The sequence below is a fragment of the Ictalurus furcatus genome, chromosome 10, assembly GCF_023375685.1.
Source record: "Ictalurus furcatus strain D&B chromosome 10, Billie_1.0, whole genome shotgun sequence".
Classification (NCBI taxonomy): Eukaryota; Metazoa; Chordata; class Actinopteri; order Siluriformes; family Ictaluridae; genus Ictalurus; species Ictalurus furcatus.
In genome coordinates, this window is record NC_071264.1 from 29,368,811 (window position 1) to 29,396,271 (window position 27,461).

General features: G+C 44.4%; 1 protein-coding gene across 3 annotated transcripts in view; it reads right to left on the minus strand.

Annotated features, from left to right (window-relative positions):
* Positions 1-754: 754 nt before the first annotated feature.
* The window catches only part of usp10 (ubiquitin specific peptidase 10), a 39,848-nt gene continuing 13,141 nt past the window's right edge, over positions 755-27,461 (minus strand). The window contains exons 4-15 of one of the 3 annotated variants that reach the window (XM_053635460.1): positions 25,913-25,972; positions 21,550-22,746; positions 18,075-18,166; positions 17,853-17,962; positions 17,430-17,488; positions 17,112-17,215; positions 16,826-16,925; positions 15,299-15,488; positions 12,576-12,741; positions 11,131-11,275; positions 9,115-9,180; positions 755-5,500 (exon numbers count right to left, since the gene is read on the minus strand). In XM_053635460.1, coding sequence (XP_053491435.1) covers positions 5,313-5,500; positions 9,115-9,180; positions 11,131-11,275; positions 12,576-12,741; positions 15,299-15,488; positions 16,826-16,925; positions 17,112-17,215; positions 17,430-17,488; positions 17,853-17,962; positions 18,075-18,166; positions 21,550-22,746; positions 25,913-25,972 — 2,477 coding nt within the window. In that variant the 3' untranslated portion in view covers positions 755-5,312. Of the gene's footprint in view, positions 5,501-9,114; positions 9,181-11,130; positions 11,276-12,575; positions 12,742-15,298; positions 15,489-16,825; positions 16,926-17,111; positions 17,216-17,429; positions 17,489-17,852; positions 17,963-18,074; positions 18,167-21,549; positions 22,747-25,912; positions 26,147-27,461 lie in introns of all 3 variants that reach the window. The other 2 variants (XM_053635458.1, XM_053635461.1) reach the window with 2 other exon arrangements.

Consider the following 27,461-nt stretch of genomic DNA (forward strand, 5'->3'; position numbering starts at 1 on the left):
CTAGCATGAAGACGGGCACGTAGCATTTTAATCGAACTTGAAGACATTTTTAAACAACCGTGTAGTGACTTTCACTTACTTGCATGAATTGGTGGTGGGGGGGTCGCTAGTGGACAGGAATTGGCGAGCAAATAAAAACAACAACAACAAAAAAACAACAACAAACCAAAACAAAACAGCGTTTTACAATTTTTATTATGTGATACTGAAATAACGTCTGAAACCCGAAACAATAAAACAAAACTCCGACATCCTTCGTATTGTCCAAAAGGGCGTGCAAACTTTTGTCTTCAGCTGTAAGATACTGGACAATTAGAGCGCTCACATTTTTTGGGCAGTGGTCATGCACTCCATAGGATTAATATTATTATTATTATTATTATTATTACTACTCCACGACCACCCAAGGCCGTGGGCACGTTTTAAAAGATGCCCTGAAGGCTATGAAAGCACACCGGAGGTGGCGTGGAGCACAAAGAGGAGCGTTCTCTGCCTTTAGGTGGTCCGCCTGAGAGAGTGCGGAAACAAACTCCGTGACATTAACGAGGCGAGTAGAGTGCAACGGGAGAACTCCTCCGGCGAACGGCGCAGGGTGAAGGCTACACACCTCGGGCGAGCAGACAGCCAGCCGAGCCGCAAGAACGCCGCGACGCGGTCGGCCCGAGAGCGGGAGAAGCAGGGCGGGCACGTTAAACGGTGCAGCGAGTGCGTCCGCAATCCGATATCCTTACAACACACGCCAACACAGACAGAGAAGATTGCTTCCTCCTTTATTTCATGTTTGCTTTCCGGTTACAGTGCACATTCCTCCCCACAGGAGGCCCAGAGCCGAGAGGGAAAGGCCGCATTTTTCAAATACAAGTAGCCTTTTCGGTTTCTATTATTACGATGATGATGAACTCAGACCTAGTACTAAACTACAGTCGAAACAGCTTTGTCACAGTTTTCTTTATTTGAAAATTTAACAAACAAAAAAAAACAAAAACAAAAAAAAAGCTGAGGTGAGAGACAAATACGCTGTATTCTGTTAGGAAGCACAAACCAAACAGAGAAGCTTTCGCTTAATTTTTTTTTTTTTTTTTTTATATAAACGTCAGGACATTTCTCTGACATTTATACCGAGTGAAGAAGAAAGAGGAAAATGTTCAACATAAAGCGTTTGGATGAGTGTGGTTAAAAAAAAAGAGAAAAAAAAAAAAAAAAGAAAAAAAAAAAGTTTTTTTTTTTCTATTTTCCAAAATAATAGAAAAGCAACAAATACTGACAGTGCGACAGTAACAAACAAAATCATCAGGACGTCTGAACCAACATTTACGAGGATTAGCTCTGATTTGCTTTATTATTATTATTATTATTATTATTATAATATAATGATAAATCTCCTCTTCAAACGAGGGACGACTGAAATCAGGAACGCTGACCGAACTCCGTGCGGAAGTTTCTCGCAGCGCTCGTGAGACGCGTGCGTACGGGTTCTGCGTACGCTGGTTTTCGTTATCGGGAAACGCTCGTCTTTCCGTACATCGTCGGAATGAAAACGGACGACAAGAAAAGGTTTAAAAAAATAAAAAAAATTTAAAAATTAAAACTCGGACGTACTCGCGCCGAATTCACGCCGTCTCGGGAAATGAGAATATTTCGAATCGTTCTGACGAGATGCTGCAGAGAAGAAGAGTGGTATATAAACGGTGTGTGAACTCGAAAAAGCAGAGCTGCTCTGGGAAACTTCAGTTTTATTGAACAGCTGCGTGTGCGTGTGTGTGTGTGCGTGTCGTTATTTAATAAAACGACGGCTTTAGTGGTGATCGTGAGAGATGACGAAGATGTTCAAGCATACGAGATGGAGAAAACTCTCACAGTTGTGAGACGCTGTGTTTGGCTCAGGGATGGACAAATCACCAGCAGGGGGCGGAGTTTGAGCGATTCTGGCTTTCGCAAAATAAAAAAATAAATAACGTTTTCCATTTGATATGTAGCCATGTTTACATACATGCGCGAGGATCGTTATACTCGCACCATCTGAATCCCACCACCTGCTGCGCTGCACTACACACACACACACTCGCACGCGTGCACACACACACACACGGGTCAAAGAGCGAGCTGGTTGAAGAACGTCTGGATTTGTTTTTCTTCCCCAAAATCAGGACCACGCAGGTATGTGGAAGAAGGGCTGGGCGATATATCGACATCGTGATAAATGACTGAGCGATACTTTTCTGAAATACCTTTGGTATAGTTATGCACAAATGAAACGGTGCTGAACGGATGCCGTCGATTTGACGGAAAAAAATATTTCTGTCTTTGTAGGAGTTAAGGAAAAGTATCGTCACTCAGTTGAACGTTTTTTAGTTCATCGTATTACCGTTTTGTTAGCTAAATTACACATCGTGATGCACATCGCGCACCACAGAAACGTCCTGGAGTACGCTGATGTGATAGCAGCGTCACATCGCCCAGCCCTCTGTGGGACCGTCAGCGCTGCAACGATCCACGGCGTCGATCGTGAAGAATTACCGCGGTGGATTTTCGGGGCTTTGTGTATAAACAAAGCGTAAATTTAACCGACAGTAACGTGATACAAGCGTGCGCTTTAATTCAAACCGGACTGGTTATTTATATCGAGTCAAACGAATGAACACTTTATTTATTGATTTGTTTTGGGTTTTTTTTTTTTAAAGAAAGACTGACGAAACCTCGCTACACGCAGTCGCCTCGGTGGTAAACACATCGGTAGAGACTAGACCTGGCGATATCTCCATACGCTTTTCTGAGACATCATTGGTATGGCGATTTATTTATTTATTTTCAATAATCACAAATTGAACCATACTGAACGGATACCGCTGCGCCTATTTTTAAAAAAAAAAGTACTATTTGTTTATTTTATTACCGTTTTGCCGACAGTTCGGTAGCTAAATTCTATCTCGTGATGCTCGTCTTGTATTGTAGGAATGTCTTCACGTATCGTGATGTGATGTGATATTTGGGTCATATCGCCCAGCCCTAGCAGAAACTGAAAGACGCTAGGCAGACTCGGAGAACAGATTTTACACGTGGACGGTGCGGACAAAACGTCGTCCGTCGGGTCAAAAACACGGCATCGTGAAATCATATTTCCGTTTCGCTCTTAGACTATATTAACTCGCACAGCTAGCGTACTACTTCACTACATATCAGGCTAAATAGTATCTTCATCATAAGGCGTCCAGGCAACCAATAGTAAAGAAGGAGAACTCAGGATTTGCCCACCCCTGATTAGCACGGATTTATACTTCTGTTCAAACGTATGGCGATGTTGGGTATTCTCGCAGAGGCTCAGAAACTTCCAGAAAAGCTGGCGTGTAAATTCACCAGAATCTCAGCTAACAGCGATTACTTAGATAGCATTAAAGATTTTTTTCTTTTGTTTTTTTTTTTTTTTTGCATCAGCTGGCAGAAGAGTTGTGACATTTATACACACTTATAAACGTATGAGATCATTTCAAAAGCCAAAACATTTGGAAAGAGGAAACAAACAAACAAAAACAAACAAACAAACAAACAATCTTACATTTCTTTTCTGTCCTGGTGTGCAGCTCCCGTTTGTGTTATTGTTAAAAAAAAAATAATAATAAAACGTATATGATCCACTGTAGAACTTGTACAACTTTATTGGTTATTGTGCTTAATGTCGGGTCAAATTTCTTTTTCAATTGAAATCAATTCAGATGAAAAATCAAATAAAAACAAAAAAAAAATCAAAACTAAATTAAGGGATAACGGGGGGGGATTGTTTAAAAAAAATTAATACAAATCAATCAGTGTATAAGCTTGATGAATGGTCGATGAAACAAAAGCGAACATGATTGTGTGTGTGTGTGTGTGTGTGTGTGTGTGTTAGGGGTTTATTAGCTCGTATAGCCATGCAGGATTCCCAGCTGTTCACTGAAAAGATCACACGACTCTGATATCGAAAACCGTCGCCAAAAAGCATACAGTACACCAAGAGGCCGAGGCTGCCGAACGCAGGGACGTGGAGTAACGGCAGCGTCCTCCTCTAAATAAAGGCCCAGGACTGGCTGAGCCAAAGTGAGACACGCCCCCTGGACACACCCCTTAAATGTTGTACGATTAAAAACCAAAACAGGACCGAAACATGGGTCGATGGTGGAGAAAAGGGGGGGGGGGGGGACACAAACAAACAAACAAAAAAAATATGTAACATCGTTCACCATCGCGCGCACTTTCCCCAGGCGTCCGATCTCTCGGTGAAAAATGTGCATATATTCGGCCGCGCGTTTCGATCTTTCACTTTTATTGATCAAATTTCAAAAGGGTTTTACGTGCACAATAGCTTCTTATCCTTGTAAATCAACATTATGTCCTAAAGCGCGTTAAAATTGTTAAATCAGTCTAAATCTACACCCAGAAACCACACCCAAGGTTCTCGCAAAGCCAAAAAAAAAGAAAAAAAAAAAAAAGCATTTCGATTTATTTCATGTCTCCCGCTGCAGCTCCACAGCTCCCCCGCTCCCGAGTCCGACGTCTCCGTATAATCCGATGGCTCCAGTGTTTTTGTTTCCCCTCAGCTAGGCCTGAGTGTCGAGATCGTGAAGAACAGACGAGAGAGTAGAGGAGGAGGAGAAAAAGAGGTGGCAGCGGTAGACCAGACCAGACCAGAGCGTCTTGCGTCGTTGGGATTCGGAAGGAAACTCGTGTTCTGCGCCTTCGACGCGGTTTTAAAGTTTGCTGGTGCGGGGCATCAAAAAAAGTCGACGATTTCATCCGGCAGAACATCCGTCGAACCCCTTCGAGAAAAGGCAAAACACTTCAATTGTTTGCTCTCGGACTATGCCATTAAAAAAAAAAAAAAAGTAGATTAAACAAAGAAAAAAAATAGATATATATAATATCGCGCAGTCCCTCGGGTTCCGTCTCGAACGAGGCCGTGGGGATTAAAGCGTCTCGGTCCGTCGTGTCCTTCACTCCGCAATGTCCATCTCTAAACGTCTCCACACGCGTGGGAGGGAGCGCCACCTCATGGAAGTCTTTAGATACCAGATTTGATACCAGAATTTTCCCCTCTTCCTCCGAAATGATGACAAAAATGTGGAAAAGCCGGCTGTGTGTGTGTGTGTGTGTGTGTGTGTGTGTGTGTGTGTGTGTGTGTAAAAGCGAGGGATGATGAAGGAGGAAACTCACATGCGAAGAAGTTGGGCAGTGTTCCTGTTGAGGTGTGTGAGTATGTGTTGTGTTAGAAAGTGTGTGCGTATGTATGAGCGCTCTGTGTGTGTGTGTGGGGGTGTGTGTGTGTGTGTGTGTGTGTGTTTCTACAGCAGGTCGACACGGCGGTAGTAAAGCAGGTAAGCGGTGCGCTCTGCAGTCTGCTTCACCACGTGGTACTGGTTGATGACCTTCACCACCTGGTCGTCGATGCGCAGCCAGCCGTTCAGCCCGATGTGGAAGACGTCCGTAGTGTAATGGCCGCCCGTGGCGCTGTTCCCGTGGTGATAGACGACTGTGGGGAAGGTCACAAACAGTTATGAACAGGACGTACAGCTCAGACCGGAGTTATACATCTGTCTACACGAAGCTTGTCGTCATTGTGTGTGTGTTCTCAAATGAACCCATTTAGAAGCTACACCCGATTGGTTTATTTCAGATCTCTGGTTAATCAGTGGCCAATCAGACGGCCGAAAAACCAGGAGCACTTTGAATTGTTTCCTGCAATTTTATTTATTTATATATATATATATATATATATATATATATAGAGAGAGAGAGAGAGAGAGAGAGAGAGAGAGAGAGAAAGAGAGAGAGAGGGGGGTGTTGAAAAGAAAGAATGAAAACCTCCAAAAGAAGAGACTGGGAGAAACGGAAAGAAGAGAATGAAAGAAGGGAAAAAAGAAAACCGAAGACTACACAATAAATTTGGAGAAAGAAAAAAAAAGAACAAGAGAAACATCGAAAGAAAGAATGAATGAATATACAAAAGAAAACGGGAGAAAAAGTGAAGGGGAGGGAAGAAAGGAAAGAAAAAAAACAACTACACATGAAAAAGTGGGAGAAAGACTACAAATTTAAAAAAAAAAAAAAAGAAGAAGAAAAAAAGTGAGCAAAAAGTGAATGTAACAAAGAAAAAAAGGAATGAATCTAATAAAAGAAGAACTGGAAATGGAAGAAAGAAAGAAAAGAAAGCAAACCACTACACGTGAAGAAAAAGTGGGAGAAATGGACTACAAGTAAACACGTCAAACGGAAAAAGAAAGACGTGTGAAAGAAACTAAAAACGAAGAAATGGTAGGAGAAATGCAAAGAAAGAAAGACTACAAATGAAAACATGGGAGAAACGGAAAGAAAGAAGAAATGGCGGCAGAGAGAGAGAGAGAGAGAGAGAGAGAGAGAGTACAAATTAAAGAATGGGAGAAGGAAGGATGGCATGAGAGAGAAAAAGATGACGAAAAGAAAGAAAGAAAACAGCACTAATGAGATAAGCTGAGTGAGACAGACAGACAGACAGGTCTTGCTTTCGATTCACGTCCCCCCACGGGACGACACGCGTCACCTGACCGAACCGATCTGCAGCCGAGTCTCAAACCTCTCACTTCTGTATGAATCAAAAGACCGGATTTGTCTTCGATTCGGACTCGACACAGACGGTGTGAACGAGCCTCGAGCGCATCGGCAGGGTTTAATAATCTACATCAATGCATCTCTCTCTCACACACACACACTTAAACGAAACCCAACAAAACAGAAAATTCACGACACGGCCAGATCGGAGTAAACACAGTGTACTTTTAAACTCCTTCCGGGAACAACAAACATGTGACACGAACCCGGGACAAAGACGAGGCGTGAAGCGTGAAGCGACGTTTACGAGAAGCAAACATGACTAAAGAAATTCCCCGCGTTCCTGTTGCCGACAGCGAGAATATCGTCACTACGGAGAACATCAGCTACCAAAATAAATACAGATGTTTGCACGAGAGCAGGAGATCTTACCAAAGAGCAGAAAAGTCAGGTTTCTGGGGAAATTTACAGCGCTGGTAGAGCAAGCCTCCGCTAAGGGTTACAGAAAAAGCGAGTTTCTGACAAGTTTTCCCCCCCCCCTCCTCTCTCTCGAAAGGAAAATAAACGGAGTGGAGGTAATTCGCTCCTGGGCCGGGGAAAGATTAATAGCGGCCCCCGAGGGAAGCGCGCGCGCGCGTGTGTGTGTGTGTTTGTTTTCAAAGAGATCGGCGAGCTGTGCAGGAAACACAACGAGCCACTGGAACAAGAGAGCGAGAAAAAAGAGACAGATGGTATGAAGGGTAGCACGCTTTATATACAGACTAATAATCCATTAATAATCCGTCTGACGGTTTAATCTGAATCAAAAACCTTCACACACACACACACACACACAACGCTAGACTTTGTATTCCCCAACCTCAGTGATGTTTAAATCCTCTTGGATCGAATTTGTTAACGCAGCACAAAACTCATTTTTTCCCCCTCAGTACTTCATTCATATTACAGAAGGCTGATTCATGGGCGGGGCTTCGCATAAGCTCAGCTTGTGATGTCACTAATTAAACTCAACGGCTTTGAACCAAACATGTTTAAAATTAGACATTAAAAAAAAAAAAAAAAAAAAAAAAAAAAGTGTGCTAATCGAAAGCTTTTAGTTCGGAGAACCCGTGTATCAAGCGAGCTGATTAACCTGGCCCACGATAGCGATGAACAAATCAGCCGTTGCCATGGTAACGTTATACGTCGTTAAATAAAACACTGAGGAAAACAACCACGTAAATCTAGCATCTCGGACACTCGTGTGACAAAAACATAAAAGATGCTTTACTGGCCCGTTAGCAGCTGGCTAAACAGCACGAGGGGGCGTTTCCGAATTTGCCCATGTACGCGTATTCATATTTTGTCAGGGTAAATTCATATTTTGTCAGGGTCACATTTTGTCGAGAGGTTTTGTAGTGTTCGTGTGCGCTAAAATTACAAACATAACTCGAACAAAAACTTATCCCAAACTAACGTTACACCCCGAACCGGACACTCGATGGTTCTCGTTTATGGCTCACACAAAACCGCACTTCTCACGTGCACGTAAACGGAGTCCGAGTCCTGAAGAGTCCTGTGTAAACGGAGCTGATAAACATGTACACAAACAAGTGCTCAGGATGAGATTTAAATAAACAGAGCGTCTCAGCACTCGAGGTCTTGTTAGAACCTACAGAAGTAAGGAAGCTTCTAGAGCACCGGTCCAGTTACACAGAACTCCTCGCTTACGAAGATCCGGATACGAGACACGCGTGACGGAACGACGACCACGGATACGTTTAACGCTTAGGTATGACCAATACGGCTCGCTCGTTAAACCACCATGACTCAGCATAGAGCAAAAATGAACCGCATGAGCAGCGTGTTTATAAACATGGCCTTTTTTTTGGTTCATATCTGACCCCTTGTACCAAAATAAAAACCATTTCTGCGACTACTGATGTCTGTCGACGCCGAGAACAACCGCACGCTTATCTATCGATGGCGTTCGGACCTCTAGCTCTCTGGTGGATGAGCTGGTTGCTTTCAGCTAAATGATTGACAAATATACACACACACACACACACACACACACACACACACACACACACACACACACACACACACGAGTCTATAAACTGAAACGGAGAACGTGAGACAGAAGCCATGACAGTCCATGTTCAACCACGGGCAGTTTGATTTCCTGTATTCTGATCGTCTCTGACTTCTACGCTATTTACTCAAGTACTCGGGTCGGTCCGGTGCGATACCGTCCGGGTCCGTATCCAGACTGCGGTCCTGTGATAGACCTGACGAATGCTATTTTAGCTGGAACTGCGACCGTGTTACTTTATTAAGACCTGAAGCGCTCCTCACCACAAGCAGCTGCTCACGCCAACGTACGTGTGACAGAACTTTTCCATATTCATCTCATTACCCTGAATCCAGGGCTGCCTCAAACACACGGCCATCGGCGATGACTCGGCTTTTTTTTTTTTTTGGTTCGCTCCAAAAAGGACAAGCTCTACTTTATTATCCCGTACGTGATTCACGCGTTGTGACGCGGTACGTGGTAACGAGGTGGATGTGCATACGTACCTGCAAAGAGCCTGTAGGTTCTTTGGCCTTTCATAGTTTTGCTCCGCACGCCCGGTGAGAGGAGATCTGCACAGAGAAGAGGATTCGTATTACATAAAACATGCTAGCTGTAAACATCAGCTGCTTGACACACTCGCCGTTACAGAAGAAAGGGAAGGAACGTTCTAGTCAGATTGACTCCAGATTGCCTTTTAACTAAGCCTTAAAGTGTGTCCAAGGAAGGGAAATGTTTTCGCTTCTCTAACCAGATGATGATGCATTATTAACCGGGCTGTAAGCAATATTTTGTTGCTTTTCCCCCACAGAATGCCTCACGCTACTCTCTTTCTCTATTATTGTTGTTCATCTTCGTACGTGCTATACTCCGCTGGAGATTTAAAGCCAACGAAAAAAAACCAGGACTGCACCAAACCAGTTCCAGAGCTTTATTCCAAACTCTAAGAATGATGGGGTTTTGGAGAGTGTCGAGAAGTGACCTGTTGGCTATAAAGGTTTAGGATCTGTAGGGTGAGTCATCACAGCGTTTACGGGTGTGTTAAAGACTGATGAGGTGTGAACCTGAGAGAGGTTGTGTGATGAGGCCTGGATCAATAACTTGTCAGACGGCTGGGACGCAATCAAACATACTCGTTCTCGCTGGGGTTTTAATGACTTCTCCCCTTTTGACAAAACAGTGTGTGTGGAATCCGTTACCTAATCGACCAATGATAAATAATCATTTCGGTTGGGATGGTCATCCTGTGTGACTGACTTTTGCACCATTATGCTGTATCCTAGTAGTGAGCATTTTTGTTAGTTAAGAAGTAATTTGGGATTCATTTTCACTATTTTGGAGAGGCTTGGTTGGATGGATGGGTGAGCAGGCTTGCATGGATGAGGTGACTTGTTTGGATGGATGGATGGGCGAGCTTGGTTGGCTAGATTATGATTTGATGGATGGATTGGCTTGGTGGGACTGATGGACAAGCTTAGTTGGTTTGATGGCTAGATGGATTGGTGGATGGGCGGGCTTGTTCGGACTGTTTGGATGGACGGATGGGAGGGCGGACTGTTTGGGTGGGTGGGTGGATGGATGGATGGGCGGACTGTTTGGGTGGGTGGGCGGACTGTTTGGATGGATGAATGGAGGGCTTGTTTGGATGGATGGATGGATGGATGGGCTGTTTGGATAGATGGATGGGCAGACTGTTTGGATAGATGGATAGATGGATGGATGGCTTGTTTGGATGGATGGATGGGCTGTTTGGATAGATGGATGGCTTGTTTGGATGGATGGATGGATGGATGGATGGCTTGTTTGGATGGATGGATGGGCAGACTGTTTGGATAGATGGATAGATGGATGGATGGCTTGTTTGGATGGATGGATGGGCGGACTGTTTGGATGGATGGATAGATGGATGGATGGCTTGTTTGGATGGATGGATGGGCGGACTGTTTGGATGGATGGATGGACTGTTTGGATGGCTTGTTTGGATGGATGGATGGACGGGCTGTTTGGATGGATGGGCGGGCTGTTTGGGTGGATGGATGGATGGATGGGCTGTTTGGGTGGATGGATGGATGGATGGGCTGTTTGGGTGGATGGATGGATGGATGGGCTGTTTGGATGGATGGATGGATGGGCTGTTTGGGTGGATGGATGGATGGGCTGTTTGGATGGATGGATGGATGGATGGGCTGTTTGGATGGATGGATGGATGGATGGGCTGTTTGGATGGATGGATGGATGGATGGATGGGCTGTTTGGATGGATGGGCCTGTTTGGAAAAAATTGACATCATCTGAAACACTGAGGTTTATGATAAAATATTAAATGGTCCATTTAACTGTAAAAATCATTGGCAGTATAATATAAATACACGCACACTAAATATAACAATACAGAATATTAATATCGAATAACGAGGCTCTTTGTGATTAACGAGAACTCAATTCGTCTAAGAGAGATTCGTTTCTAAAACCTGTGCAGCAATAACCCCGTCACTCAACTGAATGACATCTAAACAGGCGCACCTTTGCTAATCTCCAGGTCCACGGGGTAATCGATGTTCTTGACCAGTTTCTGACAGCCGCCGGTCTTCTCAAAGACAAACCTCTTGAGGTGGAGCACGAGCACAGGAGGAAGTTCCTCCAGAGTCACTCTTCGGCTGATCTCGATCTGAGGCCAGGACAAAACACAACGAGAGAAGAACAGTGTGTGTGAGAGACGAGACAACGGAACGAGTCCCATTCCCCCAAACCCGTCCTTTCTCGGGTACACACAGTGCTGATAAACAGGACTGAACAAACTCTCAGCAACACTTTGCTTTTAGTCACACACCCACAAACCGTGTCCCAAGAAAACGGCAGGAACACAAAGACCGCTGACTGACGAGAAGCACACATGTGCAACAGATGTTCCTCCTCACCAGCATTCGAGACGTTTAACAGACAGCGGTTAATGTGTTTGCGGAGCATCGTGGTTTTTTTTTTTTTTGTTTGGGGTCTAAAGTGCTCAAACAGGAACCGACCGAGAGTCCATAAAATTACAAACGAGGCCGTGCAGACCGCATGTACACAACAGTGGTGTGTTTTTGGAGGTTTGAGGATAGGTGATCCATCACACACTGACCGCTGCGGCCAAACTAAACACGCCGTGTTTTTGTGCGTAACATGTTTACTCCGAATCTGGCCTGAAAGTGGAAACGCTGGACCATGCAAGGGATCTCATAACGGATTTTTTTTTTTTAAAAACTGAACAATATAACGTCGCTAACGCCAGGACCGCACAATAGCGATCGCTAATCATGCTTCGTTTACCTTGTATGGAAATCACGACTGTAACAATTATTTACAGGTGTTCTTTGTGATTTAACGCACACAAGTCAATGAAAACTGATATCTGACGTCAGTTAACCGCTGCTTAACGTACTACTATCTCAGGAAGATCCTCAACGACAGGGCGGAGCTATGAAGCGGAGCTGCGGCCATCGCCCTGGCGTTGATTATTTCCAATAACGGCACGTCCTGAAGTGATTTATTCGTACTAATACAGCAGGATGATGATAATAGTTTTAATTAAAGAACGAGGCATACCTTTTTATCCGATTCTAGTTACATTTAATGCTGTGGAAGGTCCACGAAACAAGTTCTTACTTATGCCACGTTACATTATAAGCAGCAATAAACCACCCGTGTCACAGAGAAATCGCTGAACGTAAACTCTTCTGTCCCGAAGATGTCGGAAAACGTAGCGTTTCAGCCGTACCTCTGTACACTGGAGACTCCTTCCGTAAACGGGAAGCTCCTTATTGAAAACGTATCGATAAATCACGCAAATTTAAAAAAAAAAAAAAAAAATCTCTTTATTAATCCGCCGTACACGTCGCTTGGGAATGAGCTGCGATTCGACGGCTTTTCAAAATCGACGCCTTTTGACCAATCAGATTTGAGAGTCGAAGAGAGCTGTGGAAACGCACCTCCTGCTTGGTTTTAGTGGTGTAGCCCTGGACAGACTCGCGAGCCACCATGGTCTCCAGCGCCTCCTGAACCGTGCGGATCTTCTCAGACTGGATGTCCAGCTGCAGGGTGAAGAACGGCTGGAGCGTAGCCGACTCTTTCGAGCTCTGCTGGTACACCACCGATCTACACACACACACACACACACACACACACACACCATGTAGACAAACACAAGAACACACATTAACTGTGCACGACAGCTGCTTCGTGTTTGCATGAGCGACGCGTTTCTTTATTCGTGAGCCGCCGCTGGGTTGCTTCAACAGCGCTCTGCTATGACGGGAGGAAAAACAGATTCCCTGTCCTTTAGATTTAAAAGCCTTTTTCACAGGGAGAAAGAGAGAGGAAAAAAAAGTGTCAGCGATGGTCATTTATACAACTCGGCATTCGGTCAACATCCAGGACGCTCATTCTAGTATCAGGATGCCTTCATGCTCGGGGGTTTCAATAGCGAGCTGATCCTAGCCAGGACTGGTGTGATGCGTGTTTGTGAAGTATTATTATTATTATTATTATTATTATTATTATTATTATCATCTTCTTTACTCGGTTTTAAAAAGGTGAAATAGCTTTAAGCCCGTTTGGAAACCTGCGTTTCGGTCCGGAATGCTGGTTTGTGTTTGGACGGGCCTCCCCGTCAGCCATTTTAGAGACAACGCTACTATACGGGACGGCGTAAATCATGAGGGCAGAGCTTTGCAAGCGTACGAGGGAATGGAGACCTTAATATTGGAAGGAAAATAAATGCATCTTTGCTGACTCACCTTTAAACTTTATTTGTTGGAGGTAAACAATGAGCTTGACGCTTTGGTGAAATATTATATCATATCAGTTCACATAAGTAGCCTAATCTTGTGTTTTATAAAGGGTGCCATGACAACAGCTTTCTACGATTCTGCAGAATCATTACCTTCACAAGACGCCAGCAAAATCGTTCACATTGCAGGATTTCGCAAAAAGTCTTGCTTTTTTGTGATCGCCGCGGCCAAAAACGCGATTCTGCTCAGGCTTCTTCCCAAAACTGGCGGAAAACTACTTGATTTGCGCGAAAGTCTTTCGCACTGATGCCGGTAAATGAGACCTTTTTTAGCTTTACTCGTGTTCGAAGAGGGCTCTGGCTGAACTTGTCTTGGACCGAATCCGCAACGAATCAAAATCGCGGAGTTTCCTCGATCTTGCGTAAATTTGAGCTCGTAAAATCCTGGACGGGCCGCGTAATCAAGGAAATTACCGATCGAGGAGCGAGTTATGAAATCAGTGGTGCGACATTTCCAAAAAAAGGTCTTGTGATGTTCACTAGCATGGAGTTGTACCAGCTATAGCAGTGTACCAGTACAGAAATATTGGCACCTGAAATTCTGTAGTGAGAACCTTAAAAATAAAACAAAACAAAACTAAAAATTGGGCTGTATTTCATGCAGGACCGTGTGAAAGACTAAAAGCTTCTCTTATATACAACCCTAAAAAACATTTCTCTTAAAATATGAAACACGCACACGTCCCCTGATTTCTGCAAATGCTCAAAAAACGTCTCTCTGGAGAGCTCAAACCAAGTTAAATCTAAAATAAATAAATAAATAAATAAATAAATAAATGGCTTCAGAAAAGAAAGAAAAAAAAAAAAGGGGGGGGGGGGGCTATTTTTTCCAGGAATATGAAAATTAGGCATTGGTTAAGACTTCCAAAGGCTTTAAAGGCAATCCTCTTTTATAATGAATTCAGTTCATAACCCGGTTACCCAAACATCACCACCTCGGGCAAATTCGTCTCCAAATGTAGTCATGAACGATGCCAAGCTGTAACCTCACACACTGTGCGAGACTGGGTTCGTGTAAGTCTTTTGGCTCGGACGGGTTTTGCTTTTCATAAGCACAGCTGGAGAAGCAGCTACGCTGTGCACAGAGGGTCAGATCTACTACACACACACACACACTCGCGTGTCCCATTAAACACTGAGCAGAACCAACACGAAGAGGAGCTCGGCTTTAACCCGTGCCAAACGTGACACGGGGGGAAAAATACGCTCATGGAAAAGAGCAGAAAGCCCACGACGCACCGTCGACTTTTGCGCTGGAAGAGGAAAGAAATCCGACTATTGGACGCGTCGCGATGCGCGAAACTTCAGATTTTCCACGGTTTGGACAAGACTTCCACCAAACAGTTGTCTTTAGTCAGACAGGAAACACTGCGGGTGCTAATATCGCCAACGTATAGAAAGAGAGAGGAAAACCCTCAGGACGGACGAGACGGCGGAAGCGTGGTAAACAGGATACAGCAGTTAACGGAAGACGGATGAACGAGTGCTAACACGACGCTATCCTGTGCTCTTACGCAATCGATAGATCAGGTCTAGTCATCGGTACTGAACAGACGGGAGTGTGGGGTCATGTTTCTACACGGGTCTTCATGTGAAAATAATTCAGTGTTGTGTGCGATCCAAAATGGCTTCCTACATACGGTAACGTAACGGCGGTGCACGATTTGCTCGGGGACTGCCGAAAACTTCCCTTTCGACATACATCATGGTGTTCATTTTTGTCAAATTGTTACATCATAAAAAGAAACATTCAAATTAAGCCCCTTTGATTGGGCCAAAACATATTAAAGTCATTGGGGGGGGGGGGGGGGGGGCATCCTAATTAAACAGTGACCGAAATCTAAAGTCGTGATCATTTCCTACCTGATGTGTCCTCCGAATATGTCGGTGATGGGGGTGCGGATGAAATCTGCTTGCCGGGTGATGGAGGTTTTGTTCCTGGGTCCAACCTGCTCCCACTCGTCCTCGCTGCCCTCCTCTTCCTCGTCCTCCCCCTTGTTCGTGGGTTCCTCGGCGCCCACGTGGGAACCCGGCCCGTTCGGTGTGGACGCTTCTGCACGCAAACAAGCTAATTAACTCGCGGCTAAAAGAACGGTTTATCCGAGTGAGACATAAAAAAAAAAAAATTTTTTTAAATTAAATAACAGGTGTGTGAAGTCTTCAAGTTTAGCGTCACGAGAACCTCGGATGGTTTTGACACAAGGATTCTAAAGAGGAGGTTGCAAGCTTTCTGTACCTGGTAGCTACATTAGTCTCGTAGCCGTGGCGATAAACGAATGTTAGTGTAAAAAACACGTTTTGGATGATGGATGACATTTGGGCTAAACGCTGAATGTTGACTCCCCCTTTCCCAAAATTTGACATCCACGCACTTTAGGACAAACTGTGTCTTAGGAATAGATACACAGTCCATCTCAGCTTGGAATTTATTTTATTTATTTATTTTTTTAGAAATAATAATAATTTTTGGCCAAACTATCCATTTTGTGTCCAAGAGCTCTAAGCCAAAGGGTGTCTCATGTCTTGGAAAGAGTCACATGTTCCTCATCCAATTTTTATTACAAAATCTTTGAGTCTAAAAGCGTGTCTCGGGAATACCTGGATGTTCCACGGCCACAGACAGACGGACGACGACAGTACTGGTTTTCCTGCTGACTAAATTATCAACGTTTTTTTTAATATATAGTCCAAAAGCTAAAAGACCAAAGTGTGTCTTGTGGAAAAAAAAAGCTACACATTCCTTAACCAAATAATGAAATAAACAAACAAATACTATTTATTTACGTGTCATCTCACCAAACTATCATCATTGGGCCCAAAAGCCTTAAGCCAGAATTTGCTCATTTTATTCTTTCCCTTTCATTCATGAATAAATAATAAATAAAAATCTGAATCATATTCCACATTGCTTTCTATTCTAGATTTTTTTTAAAAATTCTCAGTATGGAGGCGGAGACTAACGCAACGTCTAAACACGCCCGATTCACAACTGCCTTGAGAACGAATTAGAAAAGCTTTATTTTCCCGTTTTGGTTCAGGACAGAACCCGATATGTTTATACGTTCCTGCTCCAGCGTTCCACACCACGCTGTTTAACAGCCATCGGAGCGTCTTCAGCCCGGCGTACAGGAAGCCAGGCGCTCTGAACGGGCTAAACTTCCTAAAATAGCGTTTTTTCCTCTAGAAAAACGTTCCAGCGATACTGCTCGTTTGTCTTCCGTTTTGCGTTCAATGAAAACATCCGATGCATTTAACGCTTCTAATCCCCGGTCTTGAGTCTATATTACTTTACCGAAACATAAACCTTACTAAAAAGTAAGAGACCTGTTACGAATAAACAAACTGACGTGACCGTGCAGCGAATTTAAAGAACAGGAGACGTGAACACACTCTCGTCCGGTGGAGAGATGAGCTTCTTGAGTGCCAGCATCTCCTCGTGCAGTCCGTTCAGCGTGAAGCCCAGATACTCCTCGGCGTCCTCCTGACGACCCTGGCGGAAAAACGACACGCGGTGAACGCGCTGTTAACCGCTGACTCGACAACTCTACATGGCATTACACGAAGCGCTCGCGGTTCGCCAACAGAAGAAAGCGGTCACAACTCTCTCACTGAACAAGCTGTTTTTGTTCTAGTTACAACCACAAACTGACCGCGTGCCAGTGAACGAACCCCTTACCTTCTCCGAGAGGCTGCATTTAATCAGCATGAGGAGTTTGTAGATATACGTAGGCTCGAAGGGAACACCTGGTCTGATATCTTTGATCACCTTCTCTCCTGCAGCTGCACAGAACAAACAAATTATTCACTCGTGCGGAAAAAAAAAAAAAAAAACAACCACAAAAGATTGCGTCGATCAGGGCGACCCGTGTATGTGTGCGCGAGTGAGAGAGAGAGACAGCGTGAGTGTGTGAGAGAGTGAGTCAGTGAAGGTGAATGAGTAAGAGAGAGAGAGAGAGAGAGAGAGAGAGAGAGAGAGAGAGAGAGAGAGACTCACCTTGCTGTTTGGCCTTCGAGGGAACGGGCATGTTGCTGAACTCGTTGACGAGCCGAACACTGCAGCACACGACGTTCACAGTTAACACAAACATGTATTAAAGGGGAAAGAACAGAAACTTCATCTCTGTGGAATCGTATCCGTTTCCCATCACTAACCCAGATCCAACCCGGAACACGGGACTTAACGTGTTACTCTGCGAAAGCTGTGAAATTCTAACTTAGGATTTTCTTTTTCTCGTCTTTTCCTGTCTGGAGATGAAACGTTAACACTAAACGTGTCGTTAAGAAAGAAAATCAAAACACGTCCCCTCGCGTGTCTATAACTATACACGCGTCTGGAGGACACCAAACGCCCTTCGTTCGGAAACCTCTCGGATGAACCCGGCGGCCGAGCCGAACGCGAGCGGAAACCACAACTCACAAGTTGTCCATCATGGGCGTGGAGGTGCAGGGTCTTTGCGTGTCGCTGAAGATGGGAATCGACTTCATCAGGTGGTACATGGGCGGGCACGCGATCAGCGCCTGCAGGGTCTGGTGCTTACGGTCAAGGACAACGGGACAGTGAGAACAACACGGCAGGAGGAGAACCGGCAGAGCAACTCGGCGAGCGCGCAGACGCGCGGTCAGCGGTCTGAAAGGATACGGCGTTGATGTAGCACCAGTTCCCCTTGTTGATCAGTCCTCTGGGTTGCAGAGACACGGGCTTGTGGATCAGTTTCACATTGTCGATAAGTTCTGACGAGAAATGAAACAAACTGAAACTTTACGAATAATAATACTAGTAATCCTTCCTGATCGCGTTGGAGTAACTTTACATTTCGTTTCTACTTGTACAAGGACAGTAATGAATAGGTTAAAGAGGCTGTTTAACAACAACAAAAGTATAAAAACTATTACACATTTAAAAAAAAAAATGTTTATTATGGGATGTTTTATGTTAAATTAATGAAATGGATTGAAACCAAAATGTGAAGCATCAACGCAAGTTTCTGTTCCACTGAAAAACCATCACTGACGGTTTATTACAGCTAAACTTAAACGTCAACTAATGAAGTTGCTTATTTGTTTGTTTGTTGTTTTTTTTTAAGAAAACCTTAATGCAAAGTTACATCATAACTGAATGAAATCGCCAATTAAGCAAAATCAGACAAATGGGGGTTTTTTTTGGTTGAAAACAAATTGAACAGGAACCAATCGTGTTAGAGAAAGAGTGTTATATATATATATATATAAATAAAATAGTGAATAAACAGGTGAATTTGGAAAGTTTCCCGTTTAGAAACGTTGTAAAAACTCACTGCGGAAATATAAAGACTGAGTAACACTAATAAAAACAACCCCATGATCCATAAACGCTCATAAACACGTTTATCGATGCAACAACGTCGATAGAATCAATACTTCAACTCCACAGCACACGTCATTATGGATTAGTCGGGTCTGTGACATCACTGCGGATTATGAAGACAATCGTGAGCTGCGGCCCTAATAAAACCTCAAACTAACTGCTGCTTCAAGCTGAAAAAAAACAAAACAAACGTTTTTAAACAAAAACAAAATGTCCCGCCGCCGTCTACCTGCCGCACACGACGGACACGCGCGAGGCTCGAGCAGACAGACGGAGGGCGGTGTTGTGCTGTGCCACGCCTAGGAAGGGAGATCGCCATAGAGACACGGCTCCCATGGTAACATGGCAAAACTCTGACCCATCGAAGTATAGAAGGAATGATAATAATAATAATGATAATGATAATGATAATGTTAACCCCTCCACCAACACACCCTAGCCACTTGCCGCATGAGACAAATGTATCTAAAGAGAGGCGAGATAACTGTCCGGGCTGGGGGCGGGGCTAATTTCAAGGCCGGAAAACAATCATCTAAAACGCGATATAAATGAATCAGCCAGATCTAGGACACGTCACCGTTACAATGTTTCTGAACGATCTTCAAATGAAAACAGCACGCAGGTACTGACTTCCTAACACGAACATAATACGGAAATTAGATTTTTTTTTTTTTTTTTAAATGAAAAGTGCTAATTTAAGTACTTCAGGAAGATGTAGGTCTTTAGACGTGGTTTGAAGCGACTCAGCTGTTCGGACATCCAGGGGAAGTTCATTCCACCAGCGAGGTGCCAGAACACAGAAGAGTCTTGATGCACGCCTTCCCGTTAACCCGAGAGACGGTGGGACCAGTCGAGCGGTGCTAGAGGATCGGACGGCACGTGGTGCACCGCGGGGTGTGATGAGCGATTTGAGGGAGAAGAACGTTGTTACACGACGATCATAAAGACAGGAGGTCGAACGGTGTTGCTGATCAATCGGTACCGATAACCGGTTACTGGAACGCCAAAAATTCACTCCGCTAAATTTTTCTCGGCTGCGACCGCTGCGTGAGCGACTAAGAAGGGTCCGCTGTCGTCATACGGTACGAGAGCGGCCTCTAGAGGCGGGATACACCGAGACCACAAGACACCAGGATAGCGGCTTAAGAGTTGTTTTAAAACGCAAAACCTGGCTTTAGTCCAAGCTTCATGTTTGGGAATGGAAAAGATCACTGTTTTAACGTTTAAGTGCGCATGCTTTTTAGAGCCATTACTGTACTTTGGGGGGGAGGAGACACAGACCTTAACACTCGTAAAGGTCAGAAAAATACTGCCAACATGTGTTCGATCACAATAAAACCCACAGCGCGCACAGGGACCGAGGGTTTCGGACCGCCGAGACGGGAAAACAGGGACAAAATATTTACACGCTGCACTTTTTTATGATGAGCCAACAAGGGGGAAAAAAAAAAAAAAAGTAGTGTGTGGCTTGTAAATAGGAGGACATCGAAGAGAGAAGTATTTTGAGGGGGGAAAAAAAAAAGTTTTCCACCAGACTCATTGTTCTGGGGGAATTTGTTTTGCTCGGACTCGCGATAACAGCAGAAGAAAACGGCACGCTCTGACAATAGAGTAAATATCGGACCGCATCCGAGAGCCGCAGATCTGCGACGCCGCCGCTTCGACCTCGTACACAGCAAAAGCGGGTCACGGTTCCGCCACATGGGCCTTTGGTGCCGATCTCAGCGTTTATTTCAAAACCACTGTCTTTCATTTTATCCCAGATTGTATTTGGTGAAAAAGAACAACTGTATGCATGCCATTTTTTCATATTCTAATAATAAATAAATAAATGACTGAATAAAAACATGACTAGGCTCTTAGAAGTCTTGTAATGAGAGCAGAATGAGTTTCTACTGCCACCTTGTGGACGACACCACACACTGCAGTGGGATTTCTTAAATGATTTCCTGATTACAATTCAACGTGTGATAAGTTTAGAACCCGTGTGCTGTTTATTAAGCACAGCAGCTCCGTGGAACTGGCTTCGATTCTTCTCCTAATTCATTCATTCATCATAGCCGACAGTCTCATCACTTTCGCTCTCTGTTTATAAGAAGTTTATATTCATTTATCCATCTTCAGCAGCAAGGGCTTCATCATGGTCGATCCGGAGTCTCGCCAAGAAACACTAGGTGTGAGGTGCGAATTCAGAGGCCTGGTTGAGACACCGGTTCCCGGTCCATCACCCAGTGCCACGTTTTGGGGACGTCCGAGAACACTGAGATAAGGATGGAACCACTGTACTGCCATGATGATGTCTTTAAATGTAAAAATATAAATTGTGTACCTGATGTATTGTGTATGCTGTTATCGGTAGGCTGTTACGGCCACCTTCAGTGGCTTAAACACATTTAGGATTAAAACACATACCTGCAGGAACCTGGACGGTTAAAAAGAAAGTCAGTGCAGCGGTTAAGTCATTACCTTTTAGCATCGATACCTTTCAGCAATATTTGTGTTTCTATATGACATGAATTTAATCACTAACTGACCAATAGCAACACTCAAAGGCAGTATAAACATTACCGCACGTGTGTGTGTGTGCCGTATTAGTCCTATGCTTAAGTTAAAGAGAGTTATAAAGAAAGGCAGAGTAAGCCGAGCTAACTGAAATGAATGCTGGATGTTTCAATTTTCTTTCTTTCTTTTTTTTTAAAAGGTTAGTTTCATTTTTTTTTCCCTATCTCGAAATTCTTGATTACACCCTGCTTCGTTATAGATACAGTACCTGCCAGTTTCGGTGCCATGGGGTCTTCAGAGACGGGAACTGGGCCCTCCTGGACGTCGCATGGTTTCTCGGGCTGCTCGGCGGCAGCAGTGGGAGTCGCAGGCACTGCGACAGCTGTGGCCTTCACCTCGACGTACGCCTGAGGGCCTCCAGGCAAAGGCTTGGAGTTGTGGAAGAGACTAGCCCAGGATTTGGGGGTGTTGGGGACAGGCGCCGTGGCAGGAGAGAGAGGAGAAAGCGAAGGTGCTTGGACCCCTGAGTCCGTGGGAGACGGGACCGGAGCAGCGCTTGCCTGAGGATCGGAATTGTCGAGTCTGGTGGCAGGCGACTGCTCCGGCGTCCCGTTAGCCTGGCGCCCGTCCTCGTCAGTAGTAGCAAGATCTGCGGTGAGCACAGCAGCAGAAGGCGGAGGAGAAGGTGAGGAGGTCGGGCAAGGGACGTTCCCGTCACTGCCCTGCAGTTCAGGGCTCTCTAGAGCGGGGGGTTCTGAGTGCGGCTCTGCAGTCCTGGCCCCTTCAGCATGGCCACCACTCTGGGAGGAAGAGGAAGAGGAGGAGGAAGAAGAAGAAGAGGAAGAGGAGGAGGAAGAGGAGGACGAGGAAGCCGCAGCATTACCGTCCAACAAAGAGGCGGTTCCGCTCGTCAAGTCCACAGAGGATTCATCAGGGCTATCACAAGTCCTCTGATTGGTAGGAGGGCCAGGCGGAACTGTGGATGATGTGGAAGAATGTGTGGAAGGGATCAGATCGGTGCCAGTGTCCTCGGATCCCAGGGCCGGAGTGCCGAGGCCGTGTCCGTTCACCAGCCCCGTGCCGGTCACACCGTCCGCCGCCACACCGCCGCTCTCACAACCCTCCAGGTAGTTGTAGTATCCCGGAGGTCGTTTTTTCTTTTTCTTGCGCTCTCGCTGGCCCAGGCCGCTGGAGACGCCATCCACGTCGGAGCAGGCCTGCTGGCCGTCCAGGGCCGAGGGCTCGGAGTCGGCGCAGTCCACAGAGTTAAAATCGGCCCCAGGCGAGACGCAGGAGACCGGGGCGGCCGTGGGAAGAGGTTTCTGAGCCGGCTGGCAGCCCAGGATGAACTCGGGAGCCTGAGGGTTCAGAGTGCTGGACACTTTGTACAAGGAGTCTTTCACCACCACAGGCTCCGAACTCATCACCTCATCCACGCCGAACTCGATGTGTTGGTAGTCCTCTCCTGCAGACGACACGGTCACGTTAGCACACCACGGTTCACACACGGGCGCATTTCAAATATAAACGAATTCCTGATCAACACTGTGGCAAAAACATCTAGCCTCTTAGCCTTGCTAACCATGTACACAGGGTATCCCCATTCAACTGCAGGTTTTCTCCAGACCTTCCGAACGCCACGTCGAGAAATTAGAAAGGCTTCAAGCGGAAAAAGTGTCTATCTTGCATTAACTTCATTCGAACGCTAATTTACGGCGAGCTACTTCACTCGACGATGCCCGTTTATTCACCTATACATATTTACACGTTATGAAAGATACGACGCATCAGACTACGAAAGAACTTTCAGTTAAATGAGGAAAAAATAAATATTCGCACCAAAGCAGGGTTTCATTCTGGATTCTGATTGGTCGAGAGTTAATAGCGAATACGTTATCGTTTCCATAGTAACGGCTCGTTCGCAGGGACTTGTAGGGCGGACGCGGTTATTGAGAAACGTCTAAGCGTCGATCTGTAAAGAGATGTTTATTTAACGCTTGCAGAAGGAGTCTCCAGTGACAGCGCTTTGTGACTAGGATTTTCGGACATCTTCACGACGGGAAGTTTTTCTCAGTAACGTGACAAGCTGTGCTTTTTTTGGTCTTATTAAGATCCAGAGAAGAAGAAGAGACACTGCTATAACAAGTGTAAACAGGAACTAATCCGTTTCAGGTTACATTAAATACAACTCTAAACTGATGTATTGTACGATGAGCCGTTTTTAAAATTGGAAATACTTGTGGTGTTCTTGGATATTTGTGATTAAAATTTTTTTAATGACCTACAGTTACCCTGTGCACAATGTACAGTGCCCTCCACTAATATTGGCACCCTTGGTAAATATGAGCAAAGAAGCCTGGGAAAATCTGTCTTTATTGTTTAAACTTTTGATATTTTGTTTAAAAAAAGAAAATAAAAAAAATTCTGTCATGGATATCAAACAAACCACATTGTCCAATTTTTAAAAAAAATCTTTGTTAAATATGTGTGCAACAATTAATGGCACCCTTTTAGTCAATACTTTGTGCTACCTCCCTTTGCCAAGATAACAGCTCCGAGTCTTCTATAATGCCTGATGAGGTTGGATAACACATGGCGAGGGATCTGAGAGCGTTCCTCCGTACAGAATCTCTCCAGATCCTTCACATTTCGAGGTCCACGCTGGTGGACTCTCCTCTTCAGTTCACCCCACAGGTTTTCTATGGGGTTCGGGTCAGGGGACTGGGAGGGTCGTGGCAGGACCTTGATTTTGTGGTCAGTAAACCATTTTTGTGTTGATGTTGTTGATGTTTTGGATCATTGTCCTGCTGGAAGATCCAACCACGGCCCATTTGAAGCTTTCTGGCAGAGGCAGTCAGGTTCTCATTTAATATCTGTTGATGTTTGATAGAGTCCATGATGCCATGTATCCTAACAAAATGTCCAGGTCCTCTGGCAGAAAAACAGCCCAAAACATTAAAGATCCACCTCCATATTTAACCGTGGGCATGATGTACTTCTCCACATGGCTACCTCTCTGTGTGCACCAAAACCACCTCTGGTGTTTATTACCAAAAAGCTCTATTCTGGTTTCATCTGGCCATAGAACCCGATCCCATTTGAAGTTCCAGTAGTGTCTGCACACTGAAGACGCTCGAGTTTGTTTTTGGATGAGAGTAGAGGCTTTTTTCCTGAAACCCTTCCAAACAACTTGTGGTGATGTCGGTGACTTCAGATTGTAGTTTTGGAGACGTTCTGACCCCAAGACGCAACTAACTTCTGCAGTTCTCCAGCTGTGATCCTTGGAGATTTTTATCCACTCGAACCGTCCTCTTCACAGTGCGTTGAGACGATATAGACACACGTCCAATTCTGGGTCGATTCATAACATTTCCAGTCGACTGGAACTTCTTAATTATTGCCCTGATGGTGGAAATGGGCATTTCCAACGCTTGTGCTATTTTCTTCTAGCCAATTCCCATTGTGTGAAGCTCAACAACCTTTTGCCGCACATCACAGCTATATTCCTTGATCCTTACCCACTGTTATGAATGACTGAGGGAATCTGGCCTGTGTGTTACCTCATATTCATACCCCTGTGAAACAGGAAGTCATGCTTGAACAATTTCCTGTTCCTAGTCACCCAGGTGTACTAAAAAAAAATTGAATACATCAATGAGAATATACTTCGAATACATTTCTCTCATAAGAATTCACAAAGGTGCCAGTAATCGTTGCACACCTATACTTAAAGATTATTTTAATTGATAAACCTGTGTTGTGTTTGCATTTGTATGGCATCCAAGACAATTTTTCACAGCGTTCTTTGCCCATATTTACCAAGGGTGCCAATATGAGCAGAGGGCACTGTATAATAAAAGACATTTATACCATTCTTCTTATCATCATCATCATTCTTATTAATGCCCCATCGACCCCAAGATAAGACTGAAAGCTGGCTGTTGAGCTGCGCTGTGGAAATCCAAAGCAGTAAGTGAAGACAGTTGGAAATAAAACAAGAATGGCGTTAATTATTCTCAAAACGCAACATTTAATACTATACCAATAACCAACAAAACAGCAAGCCACCAAAAGCAGTCAGGGGGAGAAGAAAAAAAAACATAAAAACAATTAGAGTCATTAAAATCGTGAAGAGCTTTCAGTCGAGTCCGTGATTTGCCATGTTGTCTGTTAGTATTTATTTGAAAGGGTTCATTCCAGGGCAGCAGCGAAGGACAGTCATTAAGAGATAAGCAGGACAGGAGAGATCTCGTCTCTCGAACACCGCCGTTATGCAGCTCTCGTCCAAACCGGGTTATTAGTGAGGGAACAGGGCCAAGAGTAATTATCGGTTGTTGTTTTTGGTTTTTTTTGAAGGAAAAAAAAAAAAAAAGAATTAATCATCTGAAGCAGAGTTCTCAGGCCAGAGAGAAACCTGCCGGTGCTTTATTATTATTATTATTATTGTTTTCTTTTCTTTTTTAAAAGCATGCAAAGCTTCACAGATTATCCAGCAGGCAGAAATGACAGGGAAGGGTTGGAGAGTTGAGAAAGCTGTGTGTCTGTGCTTGTGTGCGTGTTTTAGAAATCGAGGTTCTGCAGCGAAACACAAGAAGAACAAAAAGGCGACGTGCGTGGAACCCAGAACTCACCGCAGACCTGCCGTCTCATTGATTCCGTAATGTACGGCACATCAACAGTGCAGTAACCTCCTGAATAATTAATACAAATCAGGGTCAATATATCAGTACTGCTCGATTTTATTGATTTTTTTTTTTTATTTTGTGGTGCAGGAACAGGTTCAAAATCACACATGAACAAAAAACATGAACGTTTATTCTTATCGATTACAGTCCAGGTATGAAGGACGGACTTCTCACAAAACGCTGGAGGTTGTGGAACAAGATGAAGAAGAAGTATGGATACCCATTATTATTATTATTATTATTTTCCATCATGTTTTTCAGGACTAGGCCCGTCACAATAAACTACTTACGTTAGACGATGTAACGTTCCAGAAGTAACTGCGATAAACAATATAATTGTCATTTTAAGACCTTTTTATTCCACTGAGAGGGATGGACTTTTAACCGACATCATAATACAACACTGTGCTTTAGTTCTTCATGCTGTAGTTATTCACTACGGCATTGTTACGGAAAGAACGCCTTACTTAAGATCAAGCTCACGTGTGCGTTTGTGCCGTTTTGTGCAGAAGCGAGTTGTAACATTAGTTGCAATCGAAGCGATTCATCCCCCAGTGCAAATCAGGTTTATTGTGAAAATGTACAGACTTTCAGCTGTTTACGATGAACACATCAAACAAAAGCAAGTGAAATAGTTCGACACGGCGAATGCTTCAAATGGTTTCAACAAATTCAACTGAAAATGCAACTTATAATGATTTCTTCAGTCTCAAAAGTATTCACCCCCCTGAATAGAATCCCTCACAACAGCACGAATATGCAGAACAGGTGTTGTCTCAAGCTAATCAAGGGCTTCATTAGTTGCAGCAGGTGTGCTTGAGCTGGAACACATGAAATACCTGAACTGGCTAGGGGTAGAAAACGTATGAAATAGAAGTAGTTCTGGAAGATTCTACAGGCCCATCACAGTCACCTGACTTGAACCCCATAGAAAATCTCTGGTGGGATTTGAAGAAGGCGGTCGCAGCACGCAAACCCAAGAATATTACTGATCTGGAGGCCGTTGCTCATGAGGAACGGGAGAAGATTCCTCAGGAACGCTGACAGATGCTCTGCATCTCGTTTGCAGCAGGTCATAACAGAAAAAGGAGCTCTACTAAGTACTAAAGATGCTCGCCATGCAGGGGTTGAATAATTTTGTGACTGGAGAAATCATTATAAGTTGCATTTTCAGCTGAATTTGGGGAAACCATTTGAAGCATTCGTCGTGTTGAACTATTTCACTTGCTTTTGTTTGATTTGTTCATCGCAAACAGCTGAAAGTCTGTAAAATTTGACATTAAACCTGATTTGCAGTGGGGCTGAATCATTTTGATTGAAACTGTAGGTTTATGTTGTGTGTAAATGTCTGATTAGTCTCGTATGTGTATCGGATGCGTTTGGGCGAGTTCATTAACCCGCTAGTAAAGCTCTGATCATTCAGCTGCAGCTCATGCAGCTCAAGCGGCTCGATCCCTGGCATTAATGACTACGACTGGATTATTCGAAACGCTAC